The following is a 23209-nucleotide window of genomic DNA, read 5'->3' as shown; positions in this document are numbered from 1 at the left end:
AGCACAGTGGACAGAAGACATGGAAAAGAGCAGTTTAACTCCATCACACGCAGCCTCGCAGTTTGTTCTCTGTGTCCCTTATAAACCCTGCAGCAGGTGAACTGCTGACTTCCTGTAGTTGTGAATGAATTCCAGTGAAAGGCGTCGGCAGTGTGTGGTGATGTCACTGATCTCCTGCAGCAGCAGCCGCAGCAGCAGCTCAGACTCTGAGCCTCTAAATCTGGTCTATTCTGAGATCATCAAAAGGTTTACTGGAGTTCATCTTATGCAACAGCTTCTCCAACTGGTCTCTGATCAGACTCACTGGTTCTCAAACATCTGAACTACATGTTTGTTCCAGCAGGAAGCTGACAACTGATGCTTCTGTAGGAACTTTGTCTCAACCTGCTTCCTGCAGAGGTTTCCTACATTTCCCAGAATGCCTTTCAATAAGCTTCATCCAGCTATTCAGTATGTGGATGTGCACACCAACAGTTTGATCAACCCAGCCGCCAAAATAAATGTTTTCATTGTACATTTCTGCAAACTACAGATACGCTGCATTCATTCATTGTTCCGTAACCGCTTCTACTCTTGGGGGTTGCGGGGGCGGAGCCTATCCCAGCTGACATTGGACAAGAGATGGGTTCACCCTGGACAGGTCACCAGACTATCACAGCCTGGCCCTAACTCTAACCCTAACCCACACCGCCACGGAGAGAACATGCAAACTCCACACAGAAGGGTTCCTCTACCCGGGGTTTGAGCCAGGAACCCTGTTACTGTGAGGCGACAGTGCTAACCACTGCAGCACCGTGCCACCTATTAAGTAGCAGATACATTAAAACTTAACAATTCAACAATGCTGTGGTTAATGTGGTTAGGTCTAGGACAGATTATGATTTGGAAAAGATCATGTTTGGCTATAAATACCAGGTTTAGAGGCACAATCACAGCTGGAGAAGCCTTCAGTATCTTTATTAAACACTAGGGCTGCCCCATAACACTCAGCCAAAAGTTAGTCGACCACAAAGGTCATTAGTCAGCAAGATTTCATTGGTCGCTAGCAAATAAATAAATAAAACAAACATGAAACTCTATGAGGAGCTGCACCTCGTCAAAATAAATCCAAACCTATATGACTGGAGCATGTGTGACTTTACTTTGAAAGGACAGGCACAGGAAGTGTCCACGCTCAGCAGTCAGACAGCAGTCAGGTTAATCTCCAGGGCTGGTACCTGCGGTTATTCCACAGGCTAGTTAATAACATGTCGGGCAGGAAATCCAAAGTGTGGGATCATTTTGAGAAGGTGAAGGACGAACCCAAGGTGATATGTAAACTCATCTTCATTGGTCGACTACAAACATGACGTATCATGTGAAACATGGAAGTAGCTACATGCCCATTAGCCCACAGCGTCATTAACAGGCGGCTCGCTCAGTGTGTGACGTGCACTTGGAGATAAAATATAGGCCTATATTAATGAAGGTTCATTAGTACGGTTTGTATTTCTCTGTAATGTAGCACAGTGTTAACAATGTTACTGATACTATTCTTTCTCACACCTTCAACTCAAACCACCAAAATATATCATTTCATCATTACATTCATATCAGACACATGCAGGAGACTAGTCCACTGATGGACCCTGATGAGGACTGTTGGTCCACTGATGGACCCTGATGAGGACTGATGGTCCACTGATGGACCCTGATGAGGACTGTTGGTCCACTGATGGACCCTGATGAGGACTGTTGGTCCACTGATGGACCCTGACGAGGACTGTTGGTCCACTGATGGACCCTGATGAGGACTGATGGACCCTGATGAGGACTGCTGGTCCACTGATGGACCCTGATGAGGACTGCTGGTCCACTGATGGACCCTGATGAGGACTGCTGGTCCACTGATGGACCCTGATGAGGACTGATGGTCCACTGATGGACCCTGAAGAGGACTGCTTGTCCACTAGGGACAGTCTCAGTCGGGGGGGCAGCTCTATCTCAGACAACACCCAGACTGAAATCGTTTTCAGTCTGGATCAGAGTTTGTTGTTTAACTGTAAAACATCTCTGTCACAGTCGGCTCATAGCTCAGTGTTTCATTCTGTCATCAGACTCAGTGTCGACACCAAAACTCTACAAACAGCTAAGCTCTTGTCAACAGCTGACACAAAGCAACGTCCAGTGCAAAATAAAGACACAGTCACAGACTCAGCAGAAAATAAGACTTAAAGTGTAAAAATTCTCTTCTGTCAATCTGCAACTGAGAAAACAGACGATTACAGACTAGGGCTGCCAGGACTAGTCAACTAATCGATGACTAATCGACTATTAAAATAATCGGTGACTATTTAGTAGTCGACTAATCGGTTTGAGTCATTTTTCATAGAAAAGTACTATAAAAGTACCCCAAAATACTGTTACTGCAGCTTCTTAGGTTCAGATATTGGCAGCTTTACACACTCTCCCATGACGGTGAACTAAAACCCTTTGACGCGAGTACAAAACAAGACATTAGATGATGTAATTTTGGGGTTTGGGTGAGACAGACTGACATTTTTCAACATTTTAACACATTTTTCGATGAAATGATTAGTCGACTAATCGAAGAAATAATCGACATATTAGTCGACAATGAAAATAATCGTTAGTGGCAGCCCTATTACAGAACCTGAGCTGCGTCACGTAGAAAACATAAAACACCCGAAATAACCTGATGAATGTTTCTACAAGACAAAGACTGTTTGTTAGAGAACTTTAGACCAGGAGCAACACAGAGGCCAGTTCACATAATTGATCAATAACTGATCAATAACTGATCGGCTTGTGACTGATCAGCAGATTCGTTCAGTCTGAACCTTTGGCTTTATTTCCTGTGATGTCAGCAGCTCTGAGCGGCTTCACAGACGGACTTCACATTATTCAACACTGAATCCAAACCTGATAAAAATACACCCCCCCCCCTCCCCCACGACGGCGCTCAGCTGGGCAGCAGTGACCCACATGAAGCTGCCTCGTCATTTTCTATCAATAACCGGTGGAAGACAACAGCTGTCCATCGTCTGTCCCTCTGTGGGTACAGAGACATTAACCGTGCAGCGAGGACACTGCAGACCAACAGCAGAACATATAACCCCCCCCCGCTGACGTACAATACAGAGTGTTTATATCTTCAGATATTATAGAAAATACACCCACTGACTGTGTGTCAGTGTCCTCACAGAGCTGCTTCAGGTCAGACACATAACAGGACTTTACAGGACACCATGTCAGTACATGTCAGTGTCACTGCAGAGCTGCACACACAGCAGCAGCAGCAGCAGCAGCAGAGAGTCATGTCGGGGAGAACAGGGTCGGTTGTCACATTCATTAGATCTCACTCTCTAGAGGGCACTGTTAAAATAATGTTGGGGTCAGAGATCACCTACAGGGTCACTGTTCGGTTGGTCCCTTTCAATTAGAAGTTTACATTAAATTATATTTTTTAACTTCATTTTTGAGATTAGCCCCTTTCACACTGCCAGATTTTCGGTGAATGTTGGGCCGTTTTGCCGGCAAGCTGCGAGCGTTTGGCCACACAGAGCCGGATTGGCGAGTTGATCTGAGGTGCCCAGTAGAGTGTGCCAGTAAACCCGGAACTCCGTTAGCGCTTTTAGCACTTCCGGTTCTCTCGTCTAAAAGTCAGTACGTTTTTTGAATGGGATTTTGGTAAAATGCCTCAAATAAGGTCTGTGGTTAACAAAAGCTTGAGCGAGTTTCAGGTTTTGTTCTACGACATAAACACGTCAGTAAATACCCTAGTTGTGAATTCTGAAGTTTTTACGTGTCGTAAAAAAAAGCGGTTGCTAACAAGTTGCTCAATACGACTACAAACCCTGTCGGGGACATTAAACGTCATCACCCCCGAACAGGTGAGAGTGCTGCAGTCCGCCATTACAGCTTCTTATTTAGCTTAAACTAAGGATATCCCGATCCACTTTTTTCACTTCCAATCCGATACCGATCCAAGCGCGTATTATACATATTCACTTATTTTGTTGTCAGTCATGTTAGAAAAGGTTTGATCAAGCGATATTACTCTAACAAGAACAACTACATAATCGGGTTAGTTAGAATGATGCACAACAGTTGGTATGAGAAACTGACCTGTTTATTGCTAACAGGGTTAAATAAACAAACTTTAAACTTGAACATTAACATTAAATAAAAAATATAGCTGGTTTGCTTTGGCCCCTAATAAATAGAAAATAGATTAACACCGCAAGACATTGTTGACATTTAACAAACAATGCAGCCTTTCCTTTTCAGTTATTTTAGTAATATTTTTGTAGTCCATCCATGGCTCCAGTTTCACTAATTGTGTTTTTCCGTGAAAAAATGGATCGGAGTTCTTGGATCAGCATTTTTCCATGTAGTCCGATCCGATGCCGATGCCCGTTTTTTGCTAATATTGGCAGCCGATACCGATCCGAATATCGGATCGGGACATCCCTAGCTTAAACAGTCTGATTTCCCCATTATACAATGTTTTTAAAATAAAGCGGCCGAAATCAGTTGAAAGCTTAGTGGCGGTGACGTCAAGAGTCATGCGACCGTGGAGTAGTCATGTAGTCCGTTAAAGCCTAACGTTAGCTTTTTACTTCTGGCGATTGCATTTAAGCTTCAAATGCGGTATGAAAGGTGTTCATATGTGAAGATTATCTCGCTGAACAAAACCTGTAAGTATCATAAACTTGTGTTAGCCACAGAGCTTATTTTCTGACATAATCCAAAACGCAATGCAAAAATCACATTCACTTTCTCTTCCGGGAACCAGCGCGATGCTAAACTTCCGGGTTTTGACGTCAGCCCTGGCACTCTCTATTTTCTGCCTCGTAGGGTAGACATACTGGCGGAACCTTTTTAGTTTAAACAGACCGAGGCGGCCTTCGGGAGGGGCTGTTGAAGACTTGTGGGAGGGGCTGTTGATGATGCTGCACGTGCGAGCCACTGGATAAACGGGAAACAGCTAATAGCAGGAATTAGCGAGCAGCTAGTAGCAAGAGGGAAACACAAACCTGACAGACACTGTAAAGATGAGCAACTGGGGAGACAAGGAATTGCGCGCCCTCCTTGTCCTCGCAAACGAAGAGGCCATTAACCGTCAGATGACGGGGACGGTGAAGAACGGGCCGACTTATGAGAGAATCACCGAAGGACTGACCAGCCGCGGCTTCCCTCCCACGTCACTGTTTACGTCACACGCTGAGCTACACGTTTTGTTACTTGCTCACGCCCCCCATTGCCCTGAAAAAGGCGCATTCTGTATAAACAAAAGTAGGTAGGCGGCATTTTGCTGCACTCCCCGATTTTGTTTTTATACTGCCAATGCTGAAAAAAGACTGATTGGGCTTTCCTGCAAATTTGCACAACTCCTGTTTAAAAAGGGCTACAGACTCCACTTTTGTTCCCCCTATTAAAATAACACAGGGACAACCAGTCCCACAGCAAGTCACCACCATGAGGATGTTTGTCACATGACGTCTTTGACAGAATAAGTTTGAGCAGAGTAAAGTCTCTTCAGTGCTCCGCGACACGTCAGGCTTCAGTTACTTATTTAAACTGAATCTGTTCAGCATTAAGGTTTTAAATGAAAAAACAAAGTGTGACATCAGACCCCGGTCTCCCCCACTGGAGGGACAATTTTGCAGTACATGTACTCGAGTATTTCTACTACATCCCAGAGTACTTTTTACTGCACTACATTTATCTGACAGCTTTAATTACTTTACAGATTCAGAAGATTAAAAACAAAATAAATCAGCAATAAATGATGATTTATCACAGATGAATCTCAAGTCATTACAATGAGCTCCACCTTCAGCAGCTGATCAACATTAAACTGATCACTAATGCATCAATTATTATAATTAAATAAAATCATATATTGTATTCTGCAGAATGACTTCATTTGAATACATTTTACTGATAATACATTCATACTTTACTGAAGGAACACTCTCAGTGCAGGACTTTTACAGTAACAGAATATTTCTACTCTGTGGTATTTATACTTTTACTAAAGTATTAAAAGCTGTGAGTATTTCTCCCTCCTCTGTGCAGCAGGACCTCACTATAGTCTGTTTAGTATTTGACTGTTTTTGTGTAATTTAAGTGATTAAACGTCATAAAATCGGTTTAAACTGATGAAACAAACTTAATTTCGGAGCAGTTTCGTGTTAAATGTAATAAAGTGACATGAAATGAGTCCTGGTGTTGATTACAGCCGTTAAATCTCGGTGTCCCTCCGGTAACGGCACCGTGGGAAAACAAACACGATGTCAGATTAGAAACAGATGTTAAAAAGTTCACCGTGTTTTTACCGCATTTTTCTTTGTCTGGCGCCAAATCGGTTTTTAATTAATCCGGAGTCATCTGTGATCAATAAACTGATTAAATCACAGAGAGGTGACGGTTATATTTGGCTCCGTTATTATCCGGAGCTCAGTCTCGGTGTCGGTGCACGTTTTGTGGCCGCAGCAGCTCCTCAGCCTCCCAAACTAACTCAACATGTACCGGACTCTGCTGCCGCCTGCCCGGGGTCTAACCGGGGTCTAACCGGGGACCGAGCCGCGTCTGACCCGGTGTTTGTGCCCGTGTTTGTGCCGGTGAGACTCACCTTACTGTGGCTGCAGCCCATTCCTCCTCCTCCGTTAGAAGCCGCTCTCTGTCTCTGCTCCTCTTCCTCCTCTTCTTCTTCTCTCTGTTGACAACTTTCAAACACTTTCAAACAAGAAGTCCGTGAACGCACCGCAAAGGCCGCCGGGCGCAGGGGGCGGGGCTTATCGCCGCTGCATTCAGGAACACTTTGTAAACTCGGCAATCCAATATTTATTTTATTATTATTTTTTTAATTTAAATGATTCAAAGATAAAATAAAATAAAACTTAAATTAAACAGAGAGGTAATAGGAAAAATCAATAAGGCAAAAACACTTTGTAAAGAAAGTAACAGGAGATTTAGACAAAAAATATTTAAGAGCATTTCGTAAACTCGTCTATCTTATTTTATATTTAAAAATTCAAACATAAAAGAAGATAAAACTTCATACAGAGGGGAAACAGGGAAAAAGGATAAGACAAAATATATATATATATTTATAGTTTTGTTTTTTTAAATCTAAGTTTGACATCATGAATTGTGTCTGAAGTCAAAAATGATATAAATATGAAATAGAAAATACAAAAAAAATTAAAGCAGTAACGAATCTTAAAAGTTCATCAAGACTTCAAGAAACATAATAAATTACAAATGAAAATATAACTTTAACGATTACAAGTCAAAAGTAATAAAAGTATTAAATATAAAATATTTTGATGAATTTCAGAAAAATAATAATAGTAATAGATTACTATGAAACAAAACAATAACAACATGAAAATAAAACAGAATAATCAACTATCAGCCAGATTAAAGCAACCTCAACATATAAATATTTAAAGGTTTTATATGACACATTCAGTGATCAGCCTGTAACTCCAAACATCAGAAGCAGTTTCCTACAAAGTGACGCGTGCAACACATCTGTTATTTTAACCGTTACCGAAGTTTCACAATCAGCCTGAAAATACCTCAAAACTTTAAATAGTGACAGAAAAATCCCTGCATGTAATAAATATAAATATTTTTCAGCAGAAAACTTCCCTGATTTGTTCTAAACAGAAACTAAAAATGTTTCTGCTGCTTGATGTGGTTTTAAATTTAACGTTCAGCCTCAAGTCGCCACAGTGTGACGTCATCTCTTCTTGATTATAACAGGAACATATTTTAAACATGTTCTTACAGAGGAGTGAAAAATATTTGACCAGATAAATGTTGTGACAAAAAAAACAAATTCTTAAGATCTTGAAAACTGTTAAAAAGTTGCTAAGCCACACCCCTTAGTTACTGTTGCTATGCCTGTCTCCATTTACAGTGATAAAGGTCATTTATCAGATCACGGTTCATATTAACGTTTTAAACAATGTGTCCTCATTTCAGACAGGAGACAAACACAGCTGTGTGTCGTCTGACAGTGGCCCTCAGTGTAGCCAGCTCAAGTGACATCAGGGCACCTGCACAGGTATTTATCAGCTCCAGCTCTGATTGGCTCAGATCAGCAGGGATGAAACCATGACACCTGGTGGACACTTTCATCGGCCTCCATTCATTAACCCTGTGTTACGGCACATTTGTGATGTCCAACATGACACACCATGATCATCGAAGAATCGTGTTCACGGCTCTGTTCTTCAGGCGCTGGACAGTTATGTTGGCGGAAAATATGGAAATGAGACGCACAAGTCTTTCAGCCACCTCCACTATAAACCCATCCGCAGCGACATGAGACAGTCGGAGCAACAGATGGGTACAAAGAGTGTGAACATCTGTGCAGGTGGATGGGCTCTGATGCAGAGTGATGTTTCCAGTGTGCAGCGCTCCCTCAGGCTTCTGATGAATCTTAAATATCCATCATGAGTACTGAAGATGGCGACGCTCTGTCATGAATAAGTCCGCTCAGACCGTTTTTGTTATGTGGATGGATCCATCAAGCTCAGGACTTTGACCCAGGAGGACGGTGTTTGTGTCCCTGTCAAACTAGAAGTCAGTGTCAAGTCATTTTGTAACCTGAGTAGAGAACGATCTTTGCCTCAAGGCCCAGACACACCAAACAGACTGCAGAGAACTAGCAGCACTGAAGGTCCAAACGTGTCGTCACACGTCGCTGCAAATTTTCCAACATCAGTTTGGTGAGTTTGGGCCCTTAGATGTTCACCAAATGCAGCCATGTTTGAGTCCAGGTTAAAAATGTGTCTTTTCATGTGTCTCTTATGGAACACTAAAACTTGTGCTGTAACCCTGCTGCACCTGCACTGTTTTTATCTGCTTAGTATTTTATCTCTTTATTACTAACTTGTACTTTCTGTTGATTATGTTTTATAACTGGACACTCCTTGGTGTGTGTGTGTGTGTGTGTGTGTGTGTGTGTGTGTGTGTGCATTAAATGTGCTGCAGAAATAAAGCTGCTGTAAACTCTCATCAGTCTGTTGATGTTAAACTGCAGCTGAACTTTCAGGTGTGTTTGAAACTTCCCATGAAACCTCTGACATCATCACATTTCTAGCAGCTGATGTCACCGTCAAGTGTGTGTGTGTGTGTGTGTGTGTGTGTGTGATGTATAAGTACATGAGGTCAGATTCATTTTTCAAGGTAAAGTAACACGTTATTAGTTTAATCTGAACAGACGTGAAGCTGCACAGAGTGTAACCAAGTGAACATGAGGTCTGAATTCAAAATGGCGGCTGTAGTTTCTGGTTGTAGTTTTGAGGGTGAAGCTGCAGATTTTATTGTCTGGTTGAGCTCTGCAGGAATTTTCTCTTCCAGCTTCTGTTTTATGGACGTCTATACGAGCAAAAGTTAAAACTCATAAAACACTGATACACACACACACACACACACACACACACACACACACACACACACACACACACACACACACACACACACACACACACATTTACAGGATGTCTCCACTTCTGAGGACTTTCTGACTGTGGAGCAGCTTTGTCATGTTCATGGACTTGTGAGGACACTGGTGGGTTTAAAGCTGCACAGCCTCCACACAGAGTCCACACAGTGTCCACAGTGTCCACAGTGTCCACAGAGTGTCCACACAGCAGACGTCAGCTGCTTTAATGAACCAGTGAACTTGAGTAAACGTACTCTCAGCTGTCCTGAGGATCACTGCTGTGTTTGTGGTCTCCTGCAGCTCTGTGAGTGGTAATCTTTTACTTGCACACCTGATCCGATTAAAGGCTCCTCACACTGACATGACGCTGCATTCATGGGCATCGGTTTCTCTGGATCAGCCAATCAGCATCGAGCTCTTAATTGGATCAGGTGTGCAGGAACAGGAAGTTGGAGCAGCTGAGAGACAAACAGAAACAAACAGAGGGTGTGTCTCTGTCACTTTGTAGTTTCTAATACACATAAATCAGGTGACAGATGAAACTGAGAGAAACAGCTGATCTAATGGCACATTAACCCCTCCTCTTCCTCTCTGTGATGATCACTGCAGTAACACTTCATCCAGTCAGTGAAACACAGACGCAGCTCACAGACAGAAGCAGTCTGAGGTCAATGTGATCAAGGTGCTGTTTCTGAGAGTTCAGGATCTTTGTTGTCACATGTGAACGAGTCACAGGAGCAGCTCTCAGGCTCCGCCCTGCAGCGCTCAAATATGGAAATGAAAATAAGAATCAAATGAAATGAAAATCATGTTAAAATCTCATTAAGACATCAGATATGAAGACTGCAGCAGGACAGCAGCTTGATCATATAGACAGTGTAACAGACTGTCTGCAGTGGTTTCTCTCCTGCTGTGCAAATGGCGCCTCCTGGTGGACAGGATCCTCCCTACAACCAATCACTGCCCTATCTGTCTCTCTACAGACCTGTGTGGCGCTGTGCCAGGTAATGCACCCAGTTTGGGTCATTTACTCTCACACAGTAAATAATCAGATATGTTGCAGGACCTCATAAAAGATGTTGGGCCCTGAGGAAACAACAGCTCTGGATGTAAAGTCACGAGTCCCTCTCGTCTCTTTGGGGCCGTCCTCATCCTCGTGGTTTAGCTCCATCAACACTCTGTGAAACCATCTTTTACACTCTGGAAATAATTTGATTTACAACAATAGTAAAGTTACATATTCTATTTGATAATTAAGTCAGAGAAAATTGTTGAGATGACCATATCTTTACTGAATCCCACCATGACAGTTTTATATTAGATGTGAACAGGTGATAAATATCACAGGTATAAATCCTCACATGCAGCTGAAGTAAAAGTATCAACACCACAATGTTAAACTCCTCCATTCACAATGTTACTCTGGTAAAAGTAGAAAATCTTCAGCTTCAAAATAAACTTAAAGCACCAAAAGTTAAAGTACTCCTTACACAGAATTACAGAATAATATTTTATTTATTTGTGATATTTCATATATTAATCTGAATCTGTCAGATAAATGTAGTTAACAATATTTCTCTCTGACGAGGTGCAGTGGAGGTGTAAAGTTGCAGAAAATGGAAATACTGCAGTATAAGTACCTCAGAATTGTACTTTAGTGCAGTAAATGTACTGTCATGATGTCATGACGCCATGTGTGCTGTATGTTGTCGCCGTGGTAACAGGAAGAGAAGCAGCTGTTGTTGGATGGAAAGTTATTCTGAAAACAACAACTGCTGCTGTCAGAGACGAGTCCACGCTAAAAATACACACAAATATACATTCCACACATGACCTGCTCTGTGTGTGTGTGTGTGTGTGTGTGTGTGTGTGTGTGTGTGTTTGGCTGCTCTTCACTTCTTCAAAGGCCTGTTTGTTGGTTGAGGCCCTGTTTAGACGACAACGGTTTCTCTAAAAACGGAAAAGTCTGTCCTTTGTGTTTTAAAAAACTTCTGTGTTTATATGACAACGTTTTTGAAACGATCCCCGTTCACACGGAGCTGCAAAATCTACTGGAAACGCTGTAGTGTGCTCGCCAGGCCAATGGGTGGCAGAGTAAATTTGCAAAGCAACACCACGGAATGACACCATGCGCCTGCGCTGAAGCGCCTTCCTCTACAACACCGTGATTACAAACCAAAACAAAGAGGACACAATGGCGAAAGCATGCACAGATCTTTGTCTGGACGGATGACGAGGTGGAGTTGCCACAGTAGATTTACACTTTGCTGGAGAGGCGTTGATAAATTCAACAGGGTGAGCAGCACAAACAGAGCTCGCCATTGTTGTTGTGATGGTCGACGTTCTCGCGCATTCCTAGTGACTGGAACCGTACTGAGCACGTGCGAAAAGTCTCAGTTTTCAGAGGAACTGCATATTGCAAGTTTACATGACAACAGAGATGCTGCCGTTTCCAAAAGGTTGCACTCTGGAACCCGTTTTCAAAACGCTGAGTTTTCAGGCACTTAAAACGCTGCTGTCGTGTAAACGATCGGCCAAAACGCAACTAAAGTTTATCGTTTTCAGTTGAAATCGTTGCCGTATAAACAAGACTTGGTTTTTCAGGTTCAGGTTAGAGTCAGGTTCAGGTCAGGGTAAGTGTCATTTAGTTGTGATGGTTTAGGTTAGGGTTAAGGTAAGGGTCAGGGTTGAGGTCAGGGTGAGGGGCTGGGGAACACATCATGTCAGTGTCATAATGAACAAATGTTTGTGATCGACTCTTCTCAGCGTCTGGTATGAAGCAGGTCAGTCTGTCAAACATCTGAGTGCTCACAAATCCAGACTTCTTCCACCTGTTGTCTTCATCAGCCCTCTGCTCATGCTGCCTGCTGAGAGGAGTGAATGAGAAGATGTTGAGTCCAGACAGTCTGCAGGCCTCACTACAGTCTGAGCAGAGGGAGACGTCTGACACGTTGGAACAAAGACAAGCGTCACATGTGGATACTGACAGTTTGTCTTTGAGATCAGAAGTGGAAATCACTTTTGGAAGTCTTCTTTAAATCGAGAGTGCTGATGTTCATGGAGGAAGATACAGCGCCCTCTGGTGCTACAAACATAATTTACATCCAGTGTGTGATTTAGTGATGTCTATCAGATTACAGATTACAGATTACAACCATCTGAAACTTCTCCTGGTCAGAATTCCTTCAGTGTTGATTGTTGAGGAGCTGAATTATCCTCAGAGGTCTCTTCCTCTCAGAAACACACACAGCAGCTGATTTTCACCAGAAACACTCTGAAGAAAGACGTGGTTAGGGTGTGAGTGTTTCCCAGGTGCCGCTTTAGTTCAGTTCAATAACAGGCAGATGCAGTTGGAAGATCCAGAGTCAGGTAAGTACACAGTCCAAACAGAAGACAGGCAGGTGGGGTCAGAGGCAGGTGGGGTCAGAGGCAGGTGGGTCAGATGCAGGTGGGTCAGAGGCAGGTGGGTCAGAGGCAGGTGGTGTCAGATGCAGGTGGGGTCAGAGGCAGGTGGTGTCAGATGCAGGTGGTGTCAGAGGCAGGTGGGTCAGATGCAGGTGGGTCAGAGGCAGGTGGGGTCAGAGGCAGGTGGGTCAGAGGCAGGTGGGTCAGAGGCAGGTGGTGTCAGAGGCAGGTGGGTCAGATGCAGGTGGTGTCAGAGGCAGGTGGGGTCAGAGGCAGGTGGTGTCAGAGGCAGGTGGGGTCAGAGGCAGGTGGGTCAGATGCAGGTGGTGTCAGAGGCAGGTGGGGTCAGAGGCAGGTGGTGTCAGAGGCAGGTGGGTCAGAGGCAGGTGGTGTCAGAGGCAGGTGGTGTCAGAGGAAGGTGGGTCAGAGGCAGGTGGTGTCAGAGGAAGGTGGGTCAGAGGCAGGTGGTGTCAGAGGCAGGTGGGGTCAGAGGCAGGTGGGGTCAGAGGCAGGTGGGTCAGAGGAAGGTGGGTCAGAAGCACGGGGTGTCAGAGGAAGGTGGGTAAGAGGCAGGTGGTGTCAGGTGGGGTCAGAGGAAGGTGGGGTCAGAGGCAGGTGGGTCAGAGGCAGGTGGGGTCAGAGGCAGGTGGGTCAGATGCAGGTGGGGTCAGAGGCAGGTGGTGTCAGAGGAAGGTGGGTCAGAGGCAGGTGGTGTCAGAGGAAGGTGGGTCAGAGGCAGGTGGTGTCAGAGGCAGGTGGGGTCAGAGGCAGGTGGTGTCAGAGGCAGGTGGGTCAGATGCAGGTGGGTCAGAGGCAGGTGGTGTCAGAGGCAGGTGGGGTCAGAGGCAGGTGGTGTCAGAGGCAGGTGGTGTCAGATGCAGGTGGGTCAGAGGCAGGTGGGTCAGAGGCAGGTGGGTCAGAGGCAGGTGGTGTCAGAGGCAGGTGGGCAGAGGCAGGTGGGTCAGATGCAGGTGGTGTCAGAGGCAGGTGGGTCAGAGGCAGGTGGGTCAGATGCAGGTGGTGTCAGAGGCAGGTGGGGTCAGAGGCAGGTGGGTCAGATGCAGGTGGTGTCAGAGGCAGGTGGGGTCAGAGGCAGGTGGGTCAGATGCAGGTGGTGTCAGAGGCAGGTGGGGTCAGAGGCAGGTGGGGTCAGAGGCAGGTGGGTCAGAGGAAGGTGGGTCAGAGGCAGGTGGTGTCAGAGGAAGGTGGGTCAGAGGCAGGTGGTGTCAGAGGAAGGTGGGGTCAGAGGCAGGTGGGGTCAGAGGCAGGTGGGTCAGAGGCAGGTGGGTCAGATGCAGGTGGGTCAGAGGCAGGTGGGGTCAGAGGCAGGTGGGTCAGAGGCAGGTGGTGTCAGATGCAGGTGGGTCAGATGCAGGTGGGTCAGAGGCAGGTGGGGTCAGAGGCAGGTGGGTCAGAGGCAGGTGGTGTCAGAGGCAGGTGGGGTCAGAGGCAGGTGGTGTCAGAGGCAGGTGGGTCAGAGGCAGGTGGGTCAGAGGCAGGTGGTGTCAGAGGCAGGTGGGTCAGAGGCCGGTGGTGGCAGATGCAGGTGGGTCAGAGGCAGGTGGGTCAGAGGCAGGTGGTGTCAGAGGCAGGTGGGTCAGATGCAGGTGGGTCAGAGGCAGGTGGTGTCAGAGGCAGGTGGTGTCAGATGCAGGTGGGTCAGAGGCAGGTGGTGTCAGAGGCAGGTGGTGTCAGAGGCAGGTGGGTCAGAGGCAGGTGGTGTCAGAGGCAGGTGGTGTCAGAGGAAGGTGGGGTCAGATCAGAGGCAGGTGGGTCAGAGGAAGGTGGGTCGGCAGGTGGTGTCAGAGGAAGGTGGGTCAGAGGCAGGTGGTGTCAGAGGCAGGTGGGTCAGAGGCAGGTGGGGTCAGAGGCAGGTGGGTCAGATGCAGGTGGTGTCAGAGGCAGGTGGGGTCAGAGGCAGGTGGTGTCAGAGGCAGGTGGGTCAGATGCAGGTGGGTCAGAGGCAGGTGGTGTCAGAGGCAGGTGGGTCAGAGGCAGGTGGTGTCAGAGGCAGGTGGTGTCAGATGCAGGTGGGTCAGAGGCAGGTGGTGTCAGAGGCAGGTGGGTCAGATGCAGGTGGTGTCAGAGGCAGGTGGGGTCAGAGGCAGGTGGGTCAGAGGCAGGTGGTGTCAGAGGCAGGTGGTGTCAGAGGCAGGTGGGGTCAGAGGCAGCTGATTTTCACCAGAAACACTCTGATGCAGGTGGGGTCAGAGGCAGGTGGTGTCAGAGGCAGGTGGGTCAGAGGCAGGTGGTGTCAGAGGAAGGTGGGTCAGAGGCAGGTGGTGTCAGAGGCAGGTGGTGTCAGAGGAAGGTGGGTCAGAGGCAGGTGGTGTCAGAGGAAGGTGGGTCAGAGGCAGGTGGTGTCAGAGGCAGGTGGGGTCAGAGGCAGGTGGGGTCAGAGGCAGGTGGGTCAGAGGCAGGTGGGTCAGAGGCAGGTGGTGTCAGAGGAAGGTGGGTCAGAGGCAGGTGGTGTCAGAGGAAGGTGGGGTCAGAGGCAGGTGGGGTCAGAGGCAGGTGGGTCAGAGGCAGGTGGGGTCAGAGGCAGGTGGGTCAGATGCAGGTGGGGTCAGAGGCAGGTGGTGTCAGAGGAAGGTGGGTCAGAGGCAGGTGGTGTCAGAGGAAGGTGGGTCAGAGGCAGGTGGGTCAGAGGCAGGTGGGTCAGAGGCAGGTGGGTCAGATGCAGGTGGTGTCAGAGGCAGGTGGGTCAGATGCAGGTGGTGTCAGAGGCAGGTGGGTCAGATGCAGGTGGGTCAGAGGCAGGTGGTGTCAGAGGCAGGTGGGGTCAGAGGCAGGTGGTGTCAGAGGCAGGTGGTGTCAGATGCAGGTGGGTCAGAGGCAGGTGGGTCAGATGCAGGTGGGTCAGAGGCAGGTGGTGTCAGAGGCAGGTGGGTCAGAGGCAGGTGGGTGAGATGCAGGTGGTGTGAGTGGCCGGTGGGGTCAGAGGCAGGTGGGTCAGATGCAGGTGGTGTCAGAGGCAGGTGGGGTCAGAGGCAGGTGGGTCAGATGCAGGTGGTGTCAGAGGCAGGTGGGGTCAGAGGCAGGTGGGTCAGATGCAGGTGGTGTCAGAGGCAGGTGGGGTCAGAGGCAGGTGGGTCAGAGGCAGGTGGGTCAGAGGGAGGTGGGTCAGAGGCAGGTGGTGTCAGAGGCAGGTGGGTCAGAGGCAGGTGGTGTCAGAGGCAGGTGGGGTCAGAGGCAGGTGGGTCAGAGGCAGGTGGGGTCAGAGGCAGGTGGGTCAGATGCAGGTGGGGTCAGAGGCAGGTGGTGTCAGAGGAAGGTGGGTCAGAGGCAGGTGGTGTCAGAGGAAGGTGGGTCAGAGGCAGGTGGTGTCAGAGGCAGGTGGGGTCAGAGGCAGGTGGGGTCAGAGGCAGGTGGGTCAGATGCAGGTGGTGTCAGAGGCAGGTGGGGTCAGAGGCAGGTGGTGTCAGAGGCAGGTGGGTCAGAGGCAGGTGGTGTCAGAGGCAGGTGGGGTCAGAGGCAGGTGGTGTCAGAGGCAGGTGGTGTCAGATGCAGGTGGGTCAGAGGCAGGTGGGTCAGATGCAGGTGGGTCAGAGGCAGGTGGTGTCAGAGGCAGGTGGGTCAGAGGCAGGTGGGTCAGATGCAGGTGGTGTCAGAGGCAGGTGGGGTCAGAGGCAGGTGGGTCAGATGCAGGTGGTGTCAGAGGCAGGTGGGGTCAGAGGCAGGTGGGTCAGATGCAGGTGGTGTCAGAGGCAGGTGGGGTCAGAGGCAGGTGGGTCAGAGGCAGGTGGGGTCAGAGGCAGGTGGGTCAGATGCAGGTGGGTCAGATGCAGGTGGTGTCAGAGGCAGGTGGGGTCAGAGGCAGGTGGGTCAGATGCAGGTGGGTCAGAGGCAGGTGGTGTCAGAGGCAGGTGGGTCAGATGCAGGTGGGTCAGATGCAGGTGGTGTCAGAGGCAGGTGGGGTCAGAGGCAGGTGGGTCAGATGCAGGTGGGTCAGATGCAGGTGGTGTCAGAGGCAGGTGGGTCAGAGGCAGGTGGGTCAGAGGCAGGTGGTGTCAGAGGCAGGTGGGGTGCCTTAATGAGGCGGGTGTGACGTGCACTAAGTGAGGGAAACTCCTGACTGGGAGCTGAGTGACTGGGCAGGCAGAAGTGGTTAAAACCAGTACATGTACCATTATATTGAAGTGGAGACAGAAAAGAGATTTGTCTAAACAAGAAGGCAACAAGAACAAAAAGGAGGAGCAATCAGGTGTCAGATGAGGAGCACAGAGGAGCGAGGATAAAGATATAGACCCAGATATGAATGTATACAGGTGTATTAGTCCCATTCTTCACATGCACACACTCTTCACAGTTCCTCCTCCACACTGCAGGTGGCGCCATAGGCTCAAATATACAACAGACAGCAGACTGTTCAGATCTACAAGATGAATCTGACATATTAATACACAGTTACTCAAAAATCTGGAACAGCTTTAGTATCTTTTATAAATGGAGCTGTTTCTGTGTCTGAGTGACTGATGGGAGCAACAATCACCAGCTCTGGTTTGGTTTAAATTAACCCTTAATGCACCAGTTAGCTGTGACAACATGCTGCCTCTATACACACTGACATGACTGTGGATCTAAATGCAGTCTGGTGGGTTTGGTGACGGTGATTTCAGGGCCAGAAGAAGAAAGGCAGCGATCACACAGATCAGATATATAGATAAACACAGTCAGCGCCTGCTCCCTGATTAAACCACAGACTGTATATAAAGATGGCCGATGTGTATGGGGTGCCGTTTGTAAAGTGTCTCACGCTGAAAATAACATCAACATTTTGCCACATTTAGCTTCAAACAATGTTTAAAAAAGTGTTGTGAATTTTTTAATGTCACCTTTTACCACATTTACAGCAATATTTGTTAACTTAGAAATATATTAAATAGTTAAATCTAAATATTAAATGTGGAACCTAAATGTTAAATGATAAATCTAAATATTAAATCTAAATCTAAATCTAAATGCTAAATATAAATCTAAATCTAAATGCTAAATCTAAATCTAAATATTAAATCTAAATATTAAATCTAAATCTAAATCTAAATGTTAAATCTAAATGTTCTGGGTGAAACTAAATATTTAGCTAATATGCAAATTCACACTGCCGGTCACCGGAAGTACCAAAATAAAAGCTCGAGATGGTCAGACTGTTTATAGAATCAAATAACGAATTAAAACCAACTTATCGGGGGAAATGGACACTTGAACATACATTAGCGTGATAATAACTACCTAAAATAACAAGAAACGTGTTTGGAGAAATTTTATTTGGCGTGTACTTTGAGTTGTTAGTGTCCTTCGGAGGGATTAACAACCTAAGCTAAGCTAACAACCGTCAGTTCTTAGCCCGTTAGCAGTGTCTGTAATGACTCATTAACTCTTAAACGGTCCGTGAAAAAAATATTTTTTTCCAGCGGATGTCTTAGTTACAACATGATTGAGCTAGCAAAGCAGTTTTGTGTTGCGATGTGTGGTATTTATTCAGTTTTGGGAAATCACGATGTCTAGAAAGCACCAGTGGCCGCAGCAGCAAAGCTAACATCAGGACGTCATCTGTTAAATGTCTCCCATTGTCGGATACGACATGAAACTACTCCAGTTAGCTCAATCATGTTGTAACTAAGACATCCGCTGGAAAAAATATTTTCTTCACGGACCGTTTAGAGTTAGTGAGTCATTACAGACACCGCTAACGGGGCTAACAGCTAACGGTTAGCACCGCTAATCGACGATAACCATGTTATTAATTTCAGACCGTGATAGTAATGTTTGTTCAATCATTGTGTTTATAGACTTCACAAACACCAGATTAGTCTAAATGGTGATACAGTGACGTGAAAAATGTGAGATATGCATATATATATATACGCAGCTTCCGATGGTTTTCTACCCTTGAAGTATTTGTAAACAACAAGGTGATTCCCTCAGAAGGGACACTAACAACTCAAAGTACACATCAAATAAAATTTCTCCAAACACGTTTCTTGTTATTTTAGGTAGTTATTATCACGCTAATGTATGTTCAAGTGTCCATTTCCCCCGATAAGTTGGTTTTAATTCGTTATTTGATTCTATAAACAGTCTGACCATCTCGAGCTTTTATTTTGGTACTTCCGGTGATCGGCAGTGTGAATTTGCATATTAGCTAAATATTTAGTTTCACCCAAAACATTTAGATTTAACATTTAGATTTAGATTTAGATTTAATATTTAGATTTAACATTTATATTTATATTTATATTTAGCATTTAGATTTAACATTTAGATTTAGATTTAGATTTAGATTTAATATTTAGATTTAACATTTAGATTTAGATTTAGATTTAGCATTTAGATTTAGATTTAATATTTAGATTTAACATTTAGATTTAGATTTAATATTTAGATTTAGATTGAGCATTTAGATTTAGCATTTAGATTTAGATTTAATATTTAGATTTAACATTTAGATTTAGATTTAATATTTAGATTTAGATTTAGCATTTAGATTTAGATTTAATATTTAGATTTAACATTTAACATTTAGGTGCCACATTTAATATTTAGATTTAACTATTTAATATATTTCTAAGTTAACAAATATTGCTGTAAATGTGGTAAAAGGTGACGTTAAAAAAATCACAATACTTTTTTAAACATTGTTTGAAGCTAAATGTGGCAAAATGTTGATGTTATTTTCAGCATGAGACACTTTACAAACGGCACCCCATAGATGTGCCTCCACCTCCTGCACTGTACAAAAATGAAGCCCTTTTTTTCCCCTTCAAATCACTAGTGATCACCAAACACTTGAGCAAACAGCAGTGTGACAAGAACAAGCTGAAATGACAGAAACCATCTTTTGGAAAAATGTATTTGAAGTGTTTGAAGTTTGATCTTTAAGTTTGTCCCATGTCCCATCCACTAACATGGTGGGGCGGAGTTTCACTGTAGCCAGCCAGCAGGGAGTGATCCAGATGTTTCGGCCTCACCTTTGGCGAGCTGTCATGTCGCCCATCTTTGTATACAGTCAATGAACCAAACCATAGATATGTAATAATATCTGGATCCAAGATGGCACCTTATCATTCCAGTGGAGTCTCCTGGTGCATACACGCCACAAGAATCTAGCCTCCAGGAAACTACTGCAGTGTGCGGCCTTCTGGATATGTGCAGTAGTGTGTCTCCTGCTGGCTCCGCCCACAAGTTCCTGCTCAGCTTAAAGGCCCTGACACACCAAGCCGACGGTCAGCCGTTGACCAAAGTCGGGCCGTCGGTGAGCGTCTGTCGGCCTAGTTTTTGCAGTGTGTCCCGCACCGTCGACACTTTGGCATCGGCGGCTTTTCGGCCGATTGAGCATGTTGAATCGGTGGCGGAGCTTGTCGGTGAGAGAGATCACTCTGATTGGCTGTTCAGGTTTTATTTCCTCGCCCCTGTAGCGAGTGAATCTGCCTGTAGTGAAACCGGGGCTAACCGGTGCTTCCTCCTCAGGCTCCACTTCACTCAGCTGCCCCACAGACCTGCTGCTTCTTCACACTTCAACCTGAATAACAAACCGGAGCTAGCTGGGAGCTGTAATGTACTGCACCCCGGGCTTAGCGGGGAGCCATCTTGTTTATTGCTGACAATCTTTGTACAGAGCTGCGGGTACTCAGCAGGGACAACAGACTGCAGCTAGAAAGGCAAAGCATTATATGAACTAGCACGTTTGAACACAATGTGTTACATCTCCCCTCCTTAGCAAAAGAAACATGCATTGCATTTCAGAGATAAACATATGAACTGAGTCAAATTCTACTCACTTGTTATTTGTAGTTTTTCCTTACTTAAATGACTAACAAACTTTAGATATCCAGTCTTTAGATATCCAGTCTGCAGTATCAGTGAAATTAAATGAAATCTGAAATCAGTGAAAACACTCATTTAACTTGAAATTTGGCTATATAACGAGATTTCACACACAATAACTAGGAAGGAGTGTTTACGATCCCTTCACTTCCTTAATGTGGAAATAACTAATCAAACATAAATCAGTTATAGCTTCAGTCTATCTGGAGGCTTCACAACTCTGCCCAGCCTGGTAGTAGTCTGTCCAGCTGGCCGTGCTTGAGTGGGGCTCTGAGGTGCTTTGGCTGGTGAAAGAGAGAGTTCAGTAGGAGGTGGAAGTCGCGGCTCCTTCTCAGGCAGACCTGATGTTTCAGTCCAGGGTTCCTGACGTATCCAGTGGTGTGGATGGTTGGCTGCTGCAGTGCTTTTGCGAAGGTGTTGACTGTTGCGGCGGTATTCCTTGTTTCCACAGTCCACAACATAGGATCGCGGTGCACTGTGTGGTTTAACCACAACTCCAGGGGACCATTTGTGGCTGCCAGGATACGGTTGCATTCTGACCTCATCCCCAGGCTTGAGAACAACAGGGGGGTTGCCTGCTCTCTTGCGGTCATGATAGAACTTTTGAGTGTCCTTGGTCTTGTCCAGAAGTTGCTTAACTTTGAGAGGGTCATAGGCTGTTGGTGCAAGCAGCACACGAGCAGTAGGCGGTGTATTGCGAGGCCTCCTGCCCATGAGCAGTTGAGCTGGCGACAGGCCTACTGTCTCAAGTGGAGTAGTTCTGTAATCCATCAGTGCGAGGTGCTTGTCTGGAGCTTAACACCACAGCTTCTTTACAGTTTGCACTGCACGCTCTGCTTCACCATTTGAGTGTGGAGTGTGTGGTGAAGATGTCTTGTGTGAGATGCCATAACACTTACAGAAGTCTCTGAATTCTTCTGAGGAGTACTGCGGACCGTTGTCTGTCTGGAGAGTAGCAGGGATGCCATGTCTGCTGAACTGGGCTTTCAGAGTCTGTATGGTGGTGCGGCTACACGTCTTTCAGTTCATCCACTTCAATAAACATTGAGTAGTAATCCACTAGCAAGACGTACTGTTATCCTTCAGACTCAAACAGATCTGATGCCACCTCCTCAAATGGCAGCTCTGGGGTTTCTGTTGGCTTGAGTGAATGTCTGGGCAGCTTATTTTGAAAATCTGCACACTTGCTGCAGTTTCTGACCACTTCTTCAATTTGTGCACTCATTCCTGGCCAGTACAGCACTTCACGAGCTCCCTGTTTGCTCTTTACCATCCCCAGATGAGATTGGTGTATAAGTCTTAGCATGTGCTCTCTCATGGTGGGGGGGGGGTACTACTATACGCAATCCTTTGTAGATAATGCCATCAGATATGACGAGCTGGCCTCTTGAATCCCAGTATGGCTGAACAGCAAGGGGCGTGTCTCGTCTGTGTTCAGGCCAACCATGTTGAATAGTCTGTTGGAGACAGACCTTAGCTCCTCTTCTGTGTGCTCCTGCAGTTCTGTGTGCTTCTGGTTGCTAACTGTGACAAAGCTGAGCATGGAGACACACTCTAGTCCATCCATCTCTGGTGTGCTCTCAGTAAGCTACGCTCTGGGCAGCGTGTCAGGCAGCTCCATGTCCTTTCCTCTCCTGTATCTCACTGTTAAGTCATACCATTGCAGACGAAGTCGCATTCTCTGCATGCACATGGGGATCAAAAATTCAGAATATAAAGAGTCATAATTGAGCTTGTTCACAGCTGGAGGTGTCGACAGTGTGACAGAAGTCTCTTTTATAAATGTGGTGTGTGGGGAAAATGATTTTTGGGCTGCAGGACCAAAGCAGGCCAAAAAAAAAACCAGATCACATGACCCTCTGCTCGCATCACTGCTGTATCTGTCACAGGTGATTTTCACTACAAAGCCTCGCGTACCTGAACACCTTCACATATCAGCAGCTGCTTTTTATTTTATGTGCCAACAAGGAGTCTCAGATCTTCCACTGCTGTCGGTTCCTAAAGTCTCCCACATGAGATCTGCTGAGGCTGCTCTCTGTGTCTACAGCACTAAACTGTGTAACTCCCTCCCACAGATCTTTGAACAGGAAACTCCTTTGGAAATTTAAAAAGAAATTAAAGACACCTCAGTTGTTTAAGTTTTCCTCTCGTTATTATTTAAATGAACACACAGTAACACGTTATGTGCATCTCTTCTTTTCGTCGCAACCGTGCGGCTCAGTTTGTGTTCAAGTCAAGGTCAGGATAAGTTTACAGGAAGTTAATGTGCGTCTATGTAATGTCCCCAATAGGGACATAAATACGTGTGTGTGTGTGTGTGTGTGTGTGTGTGTGTGTGTGTGTTTCACATCAGTGTGTGAAAGCTGCTCTCTCCTTCCTGCTCGTGACCTTTGACCTCTGAGAACATCTGCTGAAAACCTGAAGTGTTTCTGAACACAAAGCAGCTCTGTGTGTTTGAAACCATCTGCTGCACACACACACACACACACACACACACACACACACACA

General features: G+C 46.1%; 2 protein-coding genes across 2 annotated transcripts in view; one reads left to right on the top strand and one right to left on the bottom strand.

The window, feature by feature from the left end:
* Nucleotides 1–6759, bottom strand: part of ccdc69 (coiled-coil domain containing 69) — a 33309-nt gene extending 26550 nt beyond the window's left edge. Inside the window, exon 1 of the mRNA XM_049585708.1 lies at nucleotides 6641–6759. Within this exon, the coding sequence (XP_049441665.1) occupies nucleotides 6641–6661 (21 nt within the window). The 5' untranslated portion in view covers nucleotides 6662–6759. The remainder of the gene's footprint in view (nucleotides 1–6640) is intronic.
* tgfbi (transforming growth factor, beta-induced) overlaps nucleotides 1–23209 on the top strand; it is a 684304-nt gene that overhangs the window by 622222 nt on the left and 38873 nt on the right. The window lies entirely within an intron of this gene.

This window comes from Epinephelus fuscoguttatus, linkage group LG9 (assembly GCF_011397635.1).
Source record: "Epinephelus fuscoguttatus linkage group LG9, E.fuscoguttatus.final_Chr_v1".
In the NCBI taxonomy this organism is placed as follows: Eukaryota; Metazoa; Chordata; class Actinopteri; order Perciformes; family Serranidae; genus Epinephelus; species Epinephelus fuscoguttatus.
This window is presented reverse-complemented; position numbering and strand designations above follow the sequence as displayed.